General features: G+C 43.6%; 1 protein-coding gene across 8 annotated transcripts in view; it reads left to right on the top strand.

The window, feature by feature from the left end:
• The window catches only part of MAP7D2 (MAP7 domain containing 2), a 111,419-nt gene extending 93,603 nt beyond the window's left edge, over positions 1-17,816 (top strand). For all 8 annotated transcript variants that reach the window (XM_034950627.2, XM_055106101.1, XM_034950631.2 and 5 more), the window contains 7 exons: positions 8,371-8,602; positions 9,370-9,474; positions 11,069-11,125; positions 11,562-11,640; positions 12,159-12,345; positions 13,642-13,917; positions 16,285-17,816. In XM_034950627.2, coding sequence (XP_034806518.1) covers positions 8,371-8,602; positions 9,370-9,474; positions 11,069-11,125; positions 11,562-11,640; positions 12,159-12,345; positions 13,642-13,891 — 910 coding nt within the window. In that variant the 3' untranslated portion in view covers positions 13,892-13,917; positions 16,285-17,816. The remainder of the gene's footprint in view (positions 1-8,370; positions 8,603-9,369; positions 9,475-11,068; positions 11,126-11,561; positions 11,641-12,158; positions 12,346-13,641; positions 13,918-16,284) is intronic.
• The last annotated feature ends 618 nt before the right edge of the window (positions 17,817-18,434 follow it).

Genomic DNA, 18,434 nt, shown 5'->3' with positions numbered 1-18,434 from the left:
TCTTCCCATTCTCCTCTTGGACTTTGGGGCCAGGCAGGCCTCCTAGAGCTATCAGGGAAGTCTGAACTTTGTTTAAAAAATGAGATTCTCCCTGGGAAAACAAGAGGTTCAAGATTCTGGTTTTGGTCTTGATTCTGATTTCCAAATTGTTTCCTCCATCAAATTATCCTAACTCACACCCCAAAGTGAGAGACAGAGGGGAGGGTTGAGCAGTGTCCCCTAGGCATAGGGTTGTGTGTAGGGGCAACCGCATAGTCTAAGAACAGTGAGGTATGGGGAGTCCCATCTGGGAACAAGACAAAAGACATCATTGCAGTGGTCCCTACACCTTGAAGAGCATCAGAATCATCCGGGGAATGCAGTAAAAACACATGGACTCAGCCCTGTTCTGTTTTAGTAGCTTGCCAGGGTTTGAGAACCACTGTGATGTTAGTACCAGGGTACTTTGTCACAATACAGACAGACCTTCCTTTTCTGATCTTTTTATTTAGAGAGGAAAGCATGTTGAAGGACAAGGTCGATTTTATCATTAAATTGATAAAGGAAGCCGTTAGGCTCATCACAGAGTACAATCCAATACTGTTTAGAGAATTATCATGACAGGAAGCAGGCAATGCTGTAGCACTTCAAGGCCAGCACCGAATTTAGAGTAATAAATAATAGAATATTATTGATCCTTTAGTGACCTTGGTAAGTCTTTGTGGTCTCTGATTACAGGTTTGCTGATCTATTTTTTAAAAGGGACAGTGGGGTAGGTCTCGACAGTCCCTTCTTGAAATTTGGGACTTCTTTGATTGTTTTCCTGTTTCCAACATTTTGGTCAATACAGACGTGTTTTGTTTGTTTGTTTGTTTTGTCGAGTGGCATGTTTGGGCTGGTTTGGGTGGGCCTTAAGGTGTGTGAAGGGAGGTCACAAGAGATAAAGATGAATCACAGGACCTCAGATGACAGGCCTTGATAATTGCAGGCCATGGAGATACCATGTAGGCTCTGAGCTGGTGAGTAACATGATCGTAGTCGTGTGCTAAAGAAGGTGATGTTCTTTACTTTCCAGCTACCACCGTCTGTATCTCCCATTTTCTTCACAGCCCAGCTCCTGAAAGACTTGATTGAACTTTCTGTCTTTATTTTCTCAACTCACATTCAGTCTTCAAACCTCACACCTACCACTCCTCCTCGTTGCCTAACTACTAATCAGTTTCTTGGTTGGCTTTGGCCTTGTCAAGCTTGCCCTTGCTTCTCTGGCCTCTCCTTCATAGCCTCCTCTGTCTGCCCCTCATCCCCTTAAATGTTGCCTGGGCTTTCAGCCCTTAGTCCTGGACCAGCTTCTCTCCCAACAAGCTCTCCCGAACAGCACTGCTCCCGCCTGTTCTGCCAGTGTCCCTGCCATCCTGCCAGTTTCCTATGGCGTCAAAAGATTTAGGGCCCACATTTTACACAACAGCTTTCTGTTGAGCCTTTGTTGTGCTAAACCAGCTCTGCTCTCATCTCACTTCCCACCTTCATTTTCCCTTTGTCTTGTTTTATTGTCCGTTTCTGAAGCTAACTGCAGCTTGCTTTCTAAACCTTCCATACTTTCTGGAACAAGGGAGGCACTAATAACACATGTGTACTGATGACTCCTAAAACTATGCCTATGGCCCAAGCTCTGTCTAGGGCTGCACTGTCCACTATCAGACCCTCTAGGCACATGTGGCCACCAAAATATACATTCAGTAAAATTCATTTCCCCAGCCACACCCGCCACATTTCCGTGCTCAAGAGCTGCATCTGAGTAGATGTGGATCCACACCACATTGGGCAGCACAAATCTATAGATTGTTTTCCTACTCAACAGAAGGTTCTATTGGATAGCACTGGTCTAGAACCTAGAGACTGTATTTCCAGCTGCAATAAGTTTTCGTTTGAGTGTGTCCCATATACATCTCAAATCCAGCATTTCCAAAGCAGAACTTAGTATTTTTTCCCCAAACTTCCCTTCTCTTTCATGAGCTCTGTGTTCCCATCTCCTCAGACACCCAAGTGAAAAGTCTCAGTGCCACTCTCAGCTCTTTCCTTTCCTTCTTCTTCCCAGTGGTTGTCAGGTCCAGTCTTCATCAGCTGTCACATTGGCATCTCTGTTCTCTCCCTTCCCTTCCAGTCCCTCCTCTCCTTCCTCAGCTCCAGCCCCCATCGCTTCTCACCTGGACTGTATCTGTTATATCCCAACTGAGCTCCCTGCTCTAGGTCTCCTAGAGTTTGTCCCCTGTCCACGCTGGGCCCACACTGACCTTTCTCAAATAAATATGATTGTTCTCCTGCCCTTTAACAAGCCAGTGACTCCCCTGCCCACTGGATCCACCCGAACCTGTCAACAGGCCCTCAAGGCCTGCCATGAACTGGCCACTACCTGCCTCTTACTCCTTGCTTTCCTCCAGACACCAGTGTGCAAAGCTCCCTGACATTCACCCATCACACGGCTCCACACCTCCAAAGCTGTGCTTTTACTTTGCCCCCACGTGGACTTGTGCTCCTTCCTGCCAGACACCTCTTCATTTCTCAAAATGCAGGTCAAGTCTTGCTCCCTCCCTGTACCTTTTCTGGCCCTGTGCCTGGGACAGAACTGACCACCCCCCACTCTTCACCCATACTGAGCCCAGCTGTTCAGTTGACTAACATAGCTTCATTTGTTTACAGGCCTCCTTTCCCCAGTTAGCACCTTAAAAGGCTGGGACATAGTCTTTGGATCACTGGTGCCTGGCACTCAGTAAATGTACAAGAAAGGAACAGAAGGAGGAAGAATCCTGACTAAGAAACCATCGTAGTAGTAGGTTAAGAGAACAGAAGGGCTAAAGTAGTATGGTGAAGGCAGACCTGCAAAAGCCAGTCTCTGTGGACTTACACAATGCCAAAGAAATGGGCAGATTTGAAGTTGATGCTGAGGTTTGATTCTAAGGTCTTACGAGAATGGTACACCCAATAACAGGTAAAGAAAGGACATAAGGAATTGGTTTTAAAAGATAAAAGTTATTCATTTGATTTTAGGTGAGGTTATGGTGTCTACGGTACGTCCAGATGATTGGAGATGGAATTGAAGCTTGGGGGTGTAGGTAAAAATTAGAGCAATACACTTGACCCCAAATGAGTTTTCCTCTCTCTTGCCAGAATGTGAAGCTTTGCATAGTGCCACGTGGGAGGTGAGGAGTGAGGAAGGAAAGTACCAGACAACCTGGGGCTGGAACACAGCGGCCACCTCTTGGAATAAGATCATCCTCACATCTGTTTTATGTTTACAGTTAATAGTTAAAGCCACAGAAATGTTGCCAGATAAAATAATTTAGAGAAAAATAAAGTTACTTGAGTCAAACCGTGGAAAGCCCAATTATTGTCACAAACTGGTAAGGGAAACACCATCCAAGTCAAGGATGGGGGAACCAGAACAGAAGGGCCAACCAGGAGTCCAGACAAGCAGGCCCTAAGCAGAAGAACAAAAGTTGGTCCATTCCCAAACACAACAGGGCCCAGCCCCCAGGCTGTGGATGGCCCAAGATATAAAGTGAGATTCTTAGAGGTGGGGCAGGAAACCTTAGACCCCGGGTCCACCCTGGGGAAGGCACTGGCAGGAACTAGTAAGCAGGAGATCTTAATGGGATTCCTAGACGGATCACTTTAAGTCATGTTAAAAAGCTAAAATAGCTACTAGGGGTTCACATGAAAGAATATTCCAGCCAGACGCAATGGCTTGTACCTGTAGTCCCAGCTACTTGAAAGGCTGAGGTGGGAGGATCACTAGAGGCCAGGAGTTCGAGTTGAGCCTGGGCAACGTAGCGAGACCCCATCTTTTTAAAAAATTGAAGAAAAGAGAATATTCCAGTTAGACAGCTCCCTACGAGCAAGGTCACGTAGCCAGGCTAAAGTTTCTTGTCGAAGCAAGAGTTAGGCCAGGCCAGGAACCACAGGCAGAGGTCTTCGAGGCTGCTCAGACCTGGCTTTTTGCTGCTGAGCCTACAGGTGGCAGGTGGTTTTGGTGAGAGCTAGGGCAGGTGGGGGCACATGCGATGTGGGGCAGCAGGATGTAGCAGCAGCTGAGGCAGGAAGGGAAAGCCAAGAGAGGTAGGAGAGAGCCAGGGTCATGCAGCCTTATGTAGCACAGGGCTGTAGGGAGAGCCACATGGGCAGGACTTTTGATAAGACATAGGCTTATCAAAGATGAAGGCTGTTGGTCTTGGGATTTAGGAGATGAAAAGAGATTTTGGAGGGAAATTGTTGAGAAGTAGGATAGAGACAAAGCAGCCTGAAGAGATGAGTGGATACAGGCCCAGAATATAAGCTGGCTGTTAAGCAGTCATGAATGAGAAGCAGCTGAGAGAGGACTGAGGAGGGTTGCTTGTGATTCCCGAGTCATGAGCATTTTTCCAGGACATGGAAAACATGCATGCAGAAGGTTGAAACTGACAAATGAAGGGAAGAGGGGCTAGTGGGAGGGACACATAGCTGTGGAGGATGTGGAATTCACAGCACAAGTGGTGGCATTTCCATCTAAGCAGAGGAACAAATGGGGACATTTCTGAGCAGTAATGTCATAGAGGAGAGTTTAAGAAGCTCAGATCAGGTGGCCTCAGTCTTCTCTGTATAGCAGTTGGTGATAACCATCAACTAAGGAAGATGACGAAGATTGAGAAAAGTGGTAATTGGGACTGTGTCCATAAGGGATCCAGGGGATGAGGATTAAAAGGCCGGAATGCAATTGCCAGCAGGCAGATAACCAGCCAGCCTTGTTTACGCCTCTCTCTAACCAGTGCTTGGCAGCCCAGGAGTGGTCCTGGAAACCACCCAAGCCTGGAGTTGGGCAGCAGAGTGACCTCCATGCCATCTCTGAAATGCTCACAAGGGTACCCAAGGCCTGGGGGACACTGAGAGAGAGGGAAGCAGATACAAGTAGACTGCACAGCGCTAACCAGGGCAGGTCAGGAGAGAAAAAGGCAGAAGGATGGGGTGTGATCAGATCAAAGAAGATTAATGTTGAAGGTTAGGCTTGTTTTAAAATGAAAACTTTTAAGCACGTAAGAATAGAGACCAGTGAAACCCACATACTCGTCCCTCAGATTGAACAATTCAAGTTTAAGTTTGTGTCAGTGACATGAGGAAGGTTAACAGGGAGCGACAGAAAAGGGGGTGAGGTGCTGGAGTTTCCAACAGACAGGAGCCAATATATGAAGATCCTCCTCAAATGGCCAGTGACAGGGACAAGGGATGACGCATCCACTGAATGCCAAATGATGACAGTAATGCACAGTTTTCTGGTACTTTGTACATAGTGAGGAAAGGGAGAGGGACTTGGGTGAATGACAAGAACAAGGATGGAGAGGGTGACAGGACTACACACAGGGCCAGGCACTGGCTCACACCTATAATCCCAGTGCTTTGGGAGAATGGGGTGGGCGGATCACTTGAGCCCAGGAGTTTGAGACCAGCCTGGGCAACAAAATGAGACCTGTCTCTATTTAAAAAAAATTCAAAAATGATCCAGGCATCGTGGCACTCACCTGTGGTCCTGGCTACTTGGGAGCTGAGGTGGGAGGATCGCTTGAGCCTGAGAGGTTGGGGCTGCAGTGAGCTGTGATGGCAGCACTGCACTCCAACCTGGGCAACAGCGCGAAACCCTGCCTCTACAAAGAAAAAAAAAAAGGACTACACACAGAGCTGATGAACTTTGGAGGTTTAGTAATGACGGCAAGGGCGGTAGGCTCGGGGTAGCCCACAGCAGAGGGCGGTGGGGAAAATGATGAAATCTAATGTGCTGTCTGGTTCTTTGAGCAGAGACAGAAGGAATGCTCATCCTTGGAGAGGATTGTGAGGGACCTGGTTTCACACAGGGGAAGCCAGGGTTGTTTGTTTTGTTGAATTTTACCTACTTTGGGGAAGCAAAGTGTGGTTAAGGGAGAGAATTTGGTATATAAGAGGATGAAGGGGCTGGGCACAGTAGCTCAAACCTGTAATCCCAGCACTTTGGGAGGCCAAGGCAGGCAGATCACTTGAGGTCAGGAGTTCGAGACCAGCCTGGCCAACATGGTGAAACCCCATCTCTACTAAAACTACAAAAATTAGCTGGGCATAGCGGCGCATGCCTGTAGTCCCGGCTACTTGGGAGGCTGAGGCACAAGAATCACTTGAACCCAGGAGGCAGAGGTTGTAGTGAGCCAAGATCACACCACTGTACTCCAGCCTGGGCAACAGAGTGAGACTCCATCTCAAAAAAAAAAAAAGAAAAAAAAGGACAAGATTTCCCTGGAGGTGCTATGGAAAGGACAAGCAGGGTCTCATGGGCTTGTGGGGATTTATATTTTGGGTGATAATGAGGATTATGGAGGTTCAGGGGCCATAAGGATGTTCTTACATGTGTGCATCTGGGCACTTCTGAAGTCCTGATGGTAAAAAACAAGAAACAGAGGCCAAGTGCAGCGGCTCATGCCTATAATCCTAGCACTTTGGGAGGCCGAGGCAGGCAGATCACCTGAGGTCAGGAGTTTGAGACCAGCCTGACCAACATGGTGAAACCCCGTCTCTACTAAAAATACAAAATTAGCCAGACATGGTGGCGCATACCTGTAATCCCAGCTACTTGGGAGGCTGAGGCAGGAGAATCACTTGCACCTGGGAGGCAGAGGTTGTGGTGAGCCGAGGTTGCACCATTGCACTCCAACCTGGGCAACAACAGTGAAACGCCATCAAAAAAAAAAAAAAAAAAAAAAGAGAATGGATTTTCAGGTCCTGGAGATGAAGACAGCAGGTCCTTTGTGAAGTAGCTTATACATTAATTAATACACAATGTATCCTTTGTGTGTTAACTTCTCTGGGACAATCATAATTGGCTCGTTAATAAAGGGTAAGAAATGAAATGGTATTTCAGTTAACCTTTAGATACATCTTGTTATTAACACATCCATTTTGGATAATCCTGTGTTGGACATACTTAGTATTTCATTGAGGAATCTAAGAAAATGGGAGCTTCTTTCTGATAGGTTCTATAATGCTCCTCTCCAGAATATCTGTTAATAATTTGTTTCACAATGGTTTATAGGCATTGTGACCTAATTTAGTGTTATCACGTATTGTTACAGTCTCAGGCTAATATATTTAAGTATTTGTTTATCTTTCTTTTAAAATATTTCTTTGAATGAATAAACAAAATATTTCCTTTGGTCATACATAGGCTGTTAGCCTGCACAAGTTCTGAAGCTGACCATTAGGATGGATGGATGCTCTTTTTAAGTCTTGACCTTTTTATAACAACAGCATCCCAGTAAGTCATTGGCACATGCTTCCAAATGAAGGTAATTTCTAAAGGACATACAGATTTATAGGTGCACTTTAAAGGACATTGGGGCTTGGAGAGAGGATTCATTTTAAATTGTAAAACAAACTAATGTTTGAGAACCTTCTAGGGCCAGGCATTTTCATTCTCACAGTAAAGCCATAGAACAATAGTATAGCTTTTCCCATTTTTTAAATGGGCATCAAGAACATTGAGTGACTTTCCAGGTGTCACACAGTGAGTGGCATAATCAGAGTACAATTTGAGTCATGCCCATACATCACATTGCCAGTGATTACCCAAGGAAAGTGACGTACATGTGAGGAGGAGGAACATTAGAAAGGTTAAAACAAGCTCTTGGACTTTACAGAATTTTCCCTTACTGCTTCGAGCTCTTTACCACTACACCATGAACCATTCATCTGACTGTGGATGAAAATGTCTAAATGCCACTTAATTTTCATATAGCAAAGAAAGCTAAAATAGATTTCTAAAGATTGCCAAAATAAATGGAAATAGAGGTTTTAATTTATTAAATGTCAAGTTTCTGTTGAGCATTTTCTTCCATTTGCTGCTTCATAAGTCACATACCAATTAGAACCAAATTGGTATGACTTTTTGAGTTCATAGTCACTGCTCTTAAATTGCTGACTGGCACATTTGTGGCCATTGAGACACTTCCCATTTTTCCTAGCTTTCATTGGTTTTAAATATTCTGCTTAGGTTTTAAAAGAATTGTCATTCAATAAGAATGATGGCTTGGCTTTCTGTCACCGTGGTCATTTGTTCATTGACTGAGGAGCATCTGTTTTCAATACAGTATGCGTTACACATCAACACATCATTCATTGCTGTATTACAGAATTTAAAGTCAAGCCTGGTTAATATTTTTTGGTAAATATATGGACCAGAGTGGATTTCCAGGAAGGATGAATCATGTTATTAAATGAATGCTCGTTGAAAGGTATGTGTGTGTGTTACCATGTGGAGCATTATTCTCTGCCGTCAGCACACAGTTCTCTGGCAGTTTGCTTTTCGAGCATGTCATCTTCTAACAACAGTTGTATTCTCAAAAGGCTGGAGAGAGAGGAATTGAAAAGAAAGGCAGAGGAGGAAAGGCTTCGCCTAGAAGAGGAAGCCCGAAAGCAGGAAGAAGAAAGGAAGCGGCAGGAAGAGGAAAAGAAAAAACAGGAAGAGGAAGAGAAAAGAAAGGCAGGCGAGGAGGCCAAGCGGAAGGCTGAGGAGGAGCTGTTGTTGAAAGAAAAGCAAGAACAAGAAAAACAAGAGAAAGCCACGATTGAAAAGCAGGTACTGTATGAGTCCTCAGATGGACTTTACTTGTTTTTTAAGGACCTTGATAGTAGGTACAATTAGTTAAATTTCAGTGACTCATAATGTTTACTTGAAGTTTCTTCTTAAACTGTCTGGGCTGGTTATTAAATATAAGTTGGGGCAGTTGCAGTGAAGTTGGTAATGTTTGCCATCTGTGAGTTAGGGTTTCCCCAAAGGCAAACCCTGGGATAAGAATTTGAGTGCCAGCAGTTTTTTTTTGCAAGCGAATCCCAGGAAGCTGGTAGAGGAATAGGAGAAAAGCCAATGTAAGTGCATTGATGCATATGTTACTGTGGGTGACTGGAACACAGTCCCATTGGGAACCTCTGACAGACTGTGGATCATGCTTTAGAATTGTCCAGCTGAGGGATGAGGAAACTGAACTACTTATCTACCACATCCTGCCCTTCACTGTAGTAGAAGGTCACTCCCTGGGGAATTAACTCTCTGATCTGGCCACATGCACACTTCATGGCCCAAGCCTGCCCACAGACACAGAAAAGCCTTGGCCATGTGTGAGAACTGTCTGCAGGTGATTTGCATGGTGAGCCAGGGGTATATGAATGAGGTCCAACCATGTTTGCTGTGTCATGCAGTGGTTTGTATAAATCCACATTGAATATTGGAGCAGCATCCACTTTAGGGCAGATGATGAGATGAAGGAACATGTGCAAAGCCAGGGAATTACCACACTGTTTTCTTAGCTTATTAAAGCTTTGCCTTGATTTACCTGTTTCTGTTAGAAAGAGGCAACAGAAACAAAGGCCCGGGAGGTAGCTGAACAGATGCGTCTCGAGAGAGAACAGATTATGCTGCAGATTGAGCAGGAGAGACTGGAGAGAAAGAAGGTAAGGGCTGAGGGTCAGGAAGACTTAGGGTAAGTGAACAGGAAGTAAATCCAGTTCTCTTCTGCAGTGATTGGATAGAATGGTCCTAGGATTGTCAGGTCAAGTTCATTGATACCACTGTTCAAATCTTTTATGTCTTTATTAGTTTTTTGCCATCTCGTTCCATCAGTGATTGAGAAAGATTGTTAAAAACTCCATCTGTAGCCAGGCATGGTGGCTCACACCTGTAATCCCAGCATTTAGGGAGGCAGAGGCGGGAGGATCACTTGAGCCCAGAAGTTCCAGACCAGCTTGAGTAATACAGTGAAACCCTGTCTCTACTAAAAATACAAAAAATAGCTGGGTGTGATGGCACGTGTCTGTAGTCCCAGCTACGTAGGAGGTTGAGGTGGGAAGATGACCTGAACTCGGGAAGTTAAGCCTGCAGTGAGCCGAGATCATGCCACTGCAGTCCAGCCTGGGGAACCAGGAGTGAGACCCTGTCCCAAATAATAGAAAAAAGAATAACTCCATCTGTGATTATGGATTTGTCCATTTTTCCTTTCAGTTCTGTCAGGTTTTGTTTTATATATATTTATCGTGATATGCCTTTGTCTCTAGTGATATTTCTTGTCTTAAAGTCTACTTTGACAGCCCCCTGCCTTTTATTTTTTTGAGACAGTCTCACTCTATTGCCCATGCTGGAGTGCAGTGGTGCGATCTCGGCTCACCACAACCTCCACCTCCCAGGTTCAAGCGATTCTCCTGCCTCAGCCTCCCAACTAGCTGGGATTACAGGCACACACCACCACACCTGGCTAATTTTTGTATTTTTAGTAGAGATGGGATTTCACCATGTTGGCCAGGCTGGTCTCGAACTCCTGGACTCAAGGGATCCTCCTGCCTCGGCCTTCCAAAGTGCTGGGATTATAGACGTGAGCCACTGTGCTTGGCCTGACAGCCCTTTTATGATTAGTGTCTGTATGTCAAATCTTTTTCACCCTTCTACTTAAAACTTCTTCTGTGTGTTTCTATAAGTAAAGAGCATATAGCCAGGAATTGTTATTTTAATTCTGTTTGACAGTCTTTGTCTTTTAATTGGAGTGTCTAGTCCATTTACACTAACTATACTTATGGGTAAAGTTGGGTTTAAGCAGACTGATTATAAAGGAGTATTCTCATGGTGTCCTAGGCCCAACCTGGGCTTTGTATTGCTGTAGGCCTGGGATCCAGGAGACCAGCCTGTGGCCTTCTCTCCTGAGATGCACCTCAGCCTCAGCCTCACTTTCTGTAGGGTGGTCCTCTTTAATGGCAGGTGGTAATTTGTTGATTTATACGGAGCCTAAGGAGAAGAAGGAGAAATATGGGATATAAATTGAATATTGATTCTAGATACGTACTAGTTAACTTCTCAAGCATTTGACCTTGTCCATGGGGCCGGAGGTGTACATCTCCAAAACTAGTGGAAAACGTTTCTATACTTGTTATCCTCTTCTGACTTTTGCCTTTTACAAGTTTTCTGAGAAATGTGACATTGCATGTAAACCAAGCTACTTTTATGTTTTTGGTCTTATTGTCCTCTTATTTGATTTTGTTTTTTGTTTTTTGTTTTTAGAGAATAGATGAAATCATGAAGAGAACAAGGAAAAGTGATGTGTCTCCACAAGTGAAGGTAGGAATTCAAATGACCATTTTAATAGTTTATGTACTAAGTAGAAAAGAACAGCAGAATACACTCAGTGAAATTGTAGGTCTTGGCGACGATTAGCCAGAAAAAAATGCAGTTTTCCTGCTTTGTTCCTGGCTAGGTTAAGGAGGGTTAGGTACCTGAAAAGAAAGAGGGGCTTCAGAGGTGGGATGGGTAAGAGATTTCCTTAGAGTCATGGGAGGTGGGATGAAGAGAGAGGCATAGTAGTCCATGAATAAAAAAGAGAATCCTGACATAAAAATACATAAGAATAAGGGAAACACAGCTGAAGATTTAAAGAATTACCACAGAACAGGCAGATGGTCCAGGCTCAAAATATCATCGGATGCTTTTAAAAAGTACTTTTTTTCTGTGTGATGTCAGCTTTCCCTCATTTCATTCACCTTCCATTTGTTTTCAGAAAGAAGACCCCAAAGTGGGGGTCCAGCCTGCTGTGTGTGTGGAAAAGAAGACAAAACTGGTTGTCCCCAACAAAATGGGTGAGTGTGACATCTGGTTCTTGGGTTCTTCCTTTTAGTAGCAAAAGCTCGTAAGACTTGGTGCAGGGTAAACAGACCCATGGATCCCAAGAGGGTGACTGCTGGCAGGGGCCTGTGCAGTTTCCCTTCCCTGGGAATGTGTCTCCAGCACAGGGACTGTCAGCTCCACTTGGGAACCCACTGGGTTCCTTGGTTACTCCCATAATCCCAGCATAGGAGGCACTCTGGCTGCTGGCTCACAGTGCTTTCCACGGAGCTTAACTGCTGGTCAGGTTTTATTACTATTAGGACCTGACTCTGCTCTTCTCCAGAGGTTCTGCACAGACACTGATAATGTGATTTGTCTTCTCTTCTCCTGTGTGAAGGTGATTATATGGGGTTATTTGTGGCTCTTTCCACAAAAGATGCTGCAGTATCAGTGAAGCAGAGCATTAAATTAATTGCCTTGATCTATATTTCTCTGTTACTTTATTTAGACATTTTATGATTAACACAAGGGACTTTGTGTTCTCGATCAGAAATCAATGGATTGAACACCTGCCAGGAAGTTAATGGTGTGGATCACGCTGCCCCAGAAACTTATCCCCAAGACATTTTCTCTAATGGGCTTAAGCCAGCTGGGGGACTCATTCATCTGGATGCCCTTGATGGGAAATCAAATAGCCTGGATGATTCAACTGAAGAAGTTCAGTCTATGGATGTGAGGTATATTCATTTCTTTTGCATTTAAGCCTCATCACTTCTCAAAACACTACCCTTTCTTTTAGTTGGTTTCTTCGTCTTTTATACAACCAAATCACCTAAAGCAGGTTTGATTGACATTACAGGAAAGCTCTCAGTGGTATAACATTCTAGTGTCTTGCGTCAGGTTCCCTAGAAGCAGAGCCTGGAACAGAGTTTCTAGGGCATGTGATTTGTTAGAGGAAAGCTCTTGGGAGTTTTTCAGGAGAAAGGGGAAGGAGGGAATTCGCTAAGCAAGGATGCCTTCTCAGCTGACCCCATGGGAGCTCTGGAGGATGAATTTCCACCAGAGACAGTTCCTCTGAGCTTCTGCAGTTCTGGTTTTTCTAGATTCTTCTCTAAGATCTCACAAGGAAGAAAAAGAAGAACCTGGCAGCAGCTTTACTCTGGCTGTTAAGAGATTCCTGGTGACAGGCCCCCAGCCCACCACTCTTCAGAGCCTGGATTTGTTCCTTTGCTAGGCCTTACAGCTGGCGCAATTATGAAACTCCTCCTTCCATCTCTACGGAGAGGAAGAGAGAGAGAGAAAGAAAACCAGCCTTGGCTGGGCTGGAGCTGGATAAGTCAGAGTGGATTGGAAGCCTCACTTTAGAGAGGAAGCAGAGCGTGAGATTGGCTTTGCCAGTGATGACGTGGGCTGTGGTGGGATCCTTTCATAATGGGCCCCCCAACCTTAAGTGAGCACTTCAGGCGTTTCCACATGAACTCTTCTCAGCACGATCAGATTCACACTCACAGGAGCCCTGGCAGAGAGAAACAATTGTTCCCATTTTACTGGCGAAGAAACTGAGGCTGCAGGAAGGAAAAGCAATTCGCCCAAGGTGGCACTACTAGAAAGGCAGCACTGGGAGCCCCACTGTTAATTAGGGTTCTTCTTCAACTTGCTTTGAACTTTTGGCATTGGCTTTCTGTCTGAATGTCCCATTTAGAAAGTTCTGGAATGCCTTGCTTCTTTGTAGTAGAATGCTGGTGCCTGTGGGTTTTTGTCCTTTCACCCTTTGGGCAATGTGACCTTGGCCATCACAGCCCTGCTCAATCTGCTTCCCTGTTCTCATACATGGGGCCTCGTGTCCACCATCTGTCCTTCTCAGATTTGAGCCCACTTGTATTTTTTACAGTGTGTTACACAAAAACTCTGACTCTAAATCCTTCTTCTTTAGAAGAGTAGTAAAACAAAATATTGCAAATAGAATTAATATATTGTGCCATGTTGTCTGTCTGTCTCTTTCTGCCTCTCTCCCTCTCGTTCATCTCTTCTAGTCCTGTTTCAAAAGAAGAGCTTATCTCTATCCCGGAATTTTCACCAGTGAGTGAAATGATTCCTGGGGTGTCTCTGGACCAAAATGGAACTGGTAATGCCCGAGCACTTCAAGATCTCTTAGATTTCACTGGTCCCCCCACATTCCCCAAGAGATCCAGTGAAAATCTCAGCCTGGACGACTGTAACAAAAACCTTATCGAAGGATTTAACAGTCCTGGCCAAGAAACTCCTCTCAACACCTTCTGTTGACAAATACAGCATCCCTTTAATAAAAGGTACAGTCTTTTGATTATATTCTAACTTCATAACCCTTTAACTGGGGTTTGTGAAGATAGGATGTAAATCACTCAGCCTCTTGGATGGTCAAATTTTATTTGAAAAATGCAAACATGAATATATTATGGTATACTACAGCACACACAAGAATTGAGACAGATTTCAATTAATTGATCTGCGAGCCTTCAGCGCCGAGCCGCCTTGTCCTAACCCTGCTATTTAGGGTGTGTAGATGGGAAAGTTGAGAACACTGGCTAAAGGTTTGACTACCAGTCCAGCCTGAGTAGCTTTTTTAGGGGCAAGGAAAGAATACTCTAGTAGTGTTGCAAGGTGATATGAATAAGATGAATTTCCCCACCTCTAGTTTTGCTCAGTGACATCCCACATTCTATCTAGAATCATTCATATACAGGGCCACAGGATTTGCTATTCTCTTGACCCATTCTGGATTCTTCCAAAGCAGACAGCTATTCTTGCATCATACCTGAGGGAGAGAGAACTGCAGTTTTTGTGTCTTGAAGGTTTTTTCCCCACCTTTGGCCTTTTTTTATTTTTGCCAAAGTGCTTCCAGAAGCTATTCTCATTTGAGCAAGAATGTCTATGAGTTATATACACTCTGTAGTAAGGTATACTTAGTTACATATACCTCACATTTGATTTACTTCAGTTTGGGGCTTGTTTTTGAATAAGGAAAACATAATTAGAGTCTGTCACCAAATCCTTTAATAATTTAATAATTCCAATTGCTCCTCCCGCTTCAGATTCTGTTTTTGTTTTCAAGAGAAGTGATCTCACTCTGTTGTCCAGGCTGGTGTGCAGTGGCGCAATCACAGCTCACTGAGACTTCAAACTCCTGGGCTCAGGAGATCCCCTTGCCTCAGCCTCCTGAGTAGTTGGATCATAGGCACATGCCACCAGGCCCAGCTAATTTTTTTTAGTTTTTGTAGAGGTTGGGTCTTGCTATGTTGCCCGGCTGGTCTTGAACCCCTGGCCTCAAGTGATCCTCTCTCCTTGGCCTCCCAAGTACTGGGATTACAGCCATGAGCTACCATGTCTTGCATCCATTTATCCATTTTAGATTCTTTTTTTTTTTTTTTTTTGGAGATGGAATCTCACTCTGTCGCCCAGGCTGGAGTGCAGTGGCACGATCTCCACTCACAGCCACTTCTACCTCCCAGGTTCAAGCCATTCTCCTGCCTCAGCCTCCCGAGTAGCTGGGACTACAGGTGCACGCCGCCATGCCTGGCTAATTTTTTGTATTTTAGTAGAGACAGGGTTTCACTGTGTTGCCCAAGCTGGTCTCGAACTCCTGAGCTCAGGTAATCTGCCTGCCTTGGCTTCCCAAAGTGCTAGGATTACAGGTGTGAGCCACCGCGCCCGGCCATTTTAGATTCTTAAAAGCATTTTTATATTCTCGGCATTTTCTCAGTCACTTTATTTTTTATACTTCACTCCCATAACAAATTCACTGGCCAAAATAACAGTCCAATGTTTTTATTTTTCAAATGAGGAAACGAGTGGGAGAGGCTACAGAGCTGAGGTCACTGTGTTTTTTGTATACTTGTTTCTACCTGACCTCAGCTCTTGCCTATAAGACAAGTTTGAGAGCCCATTTCTCTTGGTTCTTGGTGTGTGGTGGGTCACTTTTAGAGTAAACTGTATCACTGGTTTGGAAAAGCAGCTGCCTTCTTGGACACTTAAAACACTAAATCACCTGAGCATTCTATTTCCCTGACAGTTACGTGGCTTAATATTTATTAAGAGGTTTTTTGTGTTTTTAACATACTTTGACTTTAAAATTAGTTTCCCTTCAGTTCACTTACCTCACTATACAGTAAGGAACAGAGAATCCACAAAATTTATTAGAGTATTCATAGGTCCTCAAATTTATTTCTTACATCTCTAAAAGAAATGCAAAACCCCTGTCCAAAAAGAAAAATCTGAAATTATTTTATTCACACTGCTTGTATATTTTTAATTATGATTAGGTCTAGTTCTCAAATTCTTCTCTACCAAAAGTGGTACCACCCCCACCAGGAGACGTTTGGACATACGTTGATGGTTTTTGTTGCCAGAGTGGCTGAGGGCATTTGAAAGACAAAGCTTGAGACATTAAACATCTGCAGGTTTTAGAAAAGTTCCATACAAGGAAAATTTGACCCATCTAAAAGAATAGTCCTATGTAAAATACTCTATCACTTCTGTTGAGAAATACTGTATAAGCCCAGGAGGAAAATATAATTGCCAAGAAGGTAGAAAGTGCCACAGTGTGTTGTGATCGTTTTAGTGAGAGAATAGTGCTACAAACTGCACAATACTTGGTTTTCCCTTTGATCTCATCTGGTTTTGTTTCTGAATTGACACAGGTGTTTGGAGAACCCGTAAAGCTGCTGATAGTCAAATCCGAGCTACTAGCTGCTTGAAGAAGCTTCTGTCACCCTTACCGCTGGATCCCAAATTATTAGCTCGGAATGTAACTGTATTCCTAGGTAGTATGTCAAACACTGGCCACTCTTGGTAGAAACCTTGAAACTTTCACCTTGCTGGGCTTTAGCAAAGTTTCCTTTTACAGTTCTGTTTATGAGCTTCAGCTACTGATAAAGCACTTCCTGAACTTCTCTAGTATCATAGTGACCCTCTGAATAACCTGAGTGACTGGCTCGGCAATTCGCTTTATAACCATTCTTATTCCCAAAGTTGGAGCACATAAACATTTAGATGTCTTTTCCTGTAAAATATTCTAGACATTTACCCAAACTCTAGTTCAACATATACTCAACTTGCACTGTATATCTCCCTGTCTTTTTTGAGACAGAGAAGAAATTCAGGAGGTTCCCCATCTCCAGAGTTTCTCTGTTGGAAAGCAGTATCAAGAAGCCTTTAAAAAATTGTTGTTAAGCTTTGCCACCTGCAGAAATGCATTGCCCCACATTATTCTTTTGGGGTTAAAGTAGTAAGTTTGGTTGAGGAAGGAAGTCAAAACAGTCAGTAATGATTTCTGTTCTCTTATGCATATTCGTGTATACATGGGCAACTGAATCTAGCAAGGACTCTTTCGTGTCACACCTTAAAATCTTCATGCTGTAGTCACTCCAGACCATGGAGTGGCTTTCCAGCTGAATGAATCCTATGTCTCGCGTGCAGGTGGTTGGTTTTCAATGTTCTTGCTAATTTTTTTTCTATTGGATCTTGGGAGTTTTCTTTGTTTGCTCCTGTGTTTGCCCAGCTTTAATAAAACCAGGCGCAAACAAAAACCATAGCATTCTGAAACAATAGGGGGCCCACATTGGACCCAGTATGTCACTTTAATGGACTTTAAGAAAAAATCTGAATGGGAAAAATGACACTAGAATGTATACTCCACACATTTTATGCCATATAATGGTGTGTTTTCTTAATTTTGTTTCTTGTGGCGAAATGTGGCTTTCAAATTAAAATGACCTTTTCTTCTTTGAAACTTTTTGTTTTGACTTGTATAATTAAGGGTTTGGAAAGATTCATAATTCTGAGAGAGGTTTGCAACCAGGAGATACAAAGAAGTCTCAGTAGTAATCTTGTTCATGTGCTTTTACAGCCAGCTACATTTAAGAATGTATTAGTTACAGAAATTATATGTCCGTGTATGTGTCTCTACTCAATAAAGTACATGCCTCCACATAATGCGGTGCTGTCCATCTCGGCAAATACTGGCCAAGTCCCTTTATGACAGGCACACAGAAACCATAGCATGCTCTGGCTTTCAGAAAATGCCTCTCATCTTTCCTGGAACCTTATTTTGCTAAATGTCTGTTTTCTTGTGATTTGTTGTACCTCACAGCACCATTGTGACCATGGTGATGCCTCATTTGCATGATATGTACATTGTGTTTAATGTGAAATACATTTTCATTGAAGAGTCTGATGACTTGCTAGCGTTTTATTTTTTCTGTAAGCTCAATGTGCTGAAACCAAACCAGGCTTTTAAAAACCTGTGTAGAAGAAAACCAAAAAATCCTGTGTGGGTGTCCTTTCCCTGTCAAACTCATTAAAAATTCCTTTGTTGCCAGTGCCAAGTGGAGTCAACTGCATAAAGCCTCTTAAGTGATGACTGTCACTAGAACACAATGGACTTCTGAGTATAGTAAAAAAAGTTGCTGTTCTTTCCTTTTTTTTTTTTTTTTGGAGAGACAAGGTCTCACCATGTTGCTGAAGCTGGTCTCCTAGGCTCAAGTGATCAATCCTCCTGCCTCAGCCTCCCAAAGTTCTGGAATTATAGGCATGAGCCACGACGCCCAGCCAAGTTCCTGTACTTTCATACCACTGGTGTGAGGGCTTTCTAGCTAAGATACAGTTAACCTTACCATAATCTATGATAACATTGCACATAGCAATTTGGCATTTAAATAAAATTATAATGGGAATGTTGACCCTTATTTTCAGGTAAGTTGAAACCCAGACCAGTTTTTTTTGTTTGCTTGTTTGTTTTTTAATGTCTAACTCACAGGCTTTCCAGTGCCTGGAGACAGTACCAGGCCAG

Source organism: Pan paniscus, chromosome X (assembly GCF_029289425.2).
Source record: "Pan paniscus chromosome X, NHGRI_mPanPan1-v2.0_pri, whole genome shotgun sequence".
Classification (NCBI taxonomy): domain Eukaryota; kingdom Metazoa; phylum Chordata; class Mammalia; order Primates; family Hominidae; genus Pan; species Pan paniscus.
Note: the sequence above shows the minus strand (reverse complement) of the source record. Positions and strands in the feature narration are given on the sequence as shown.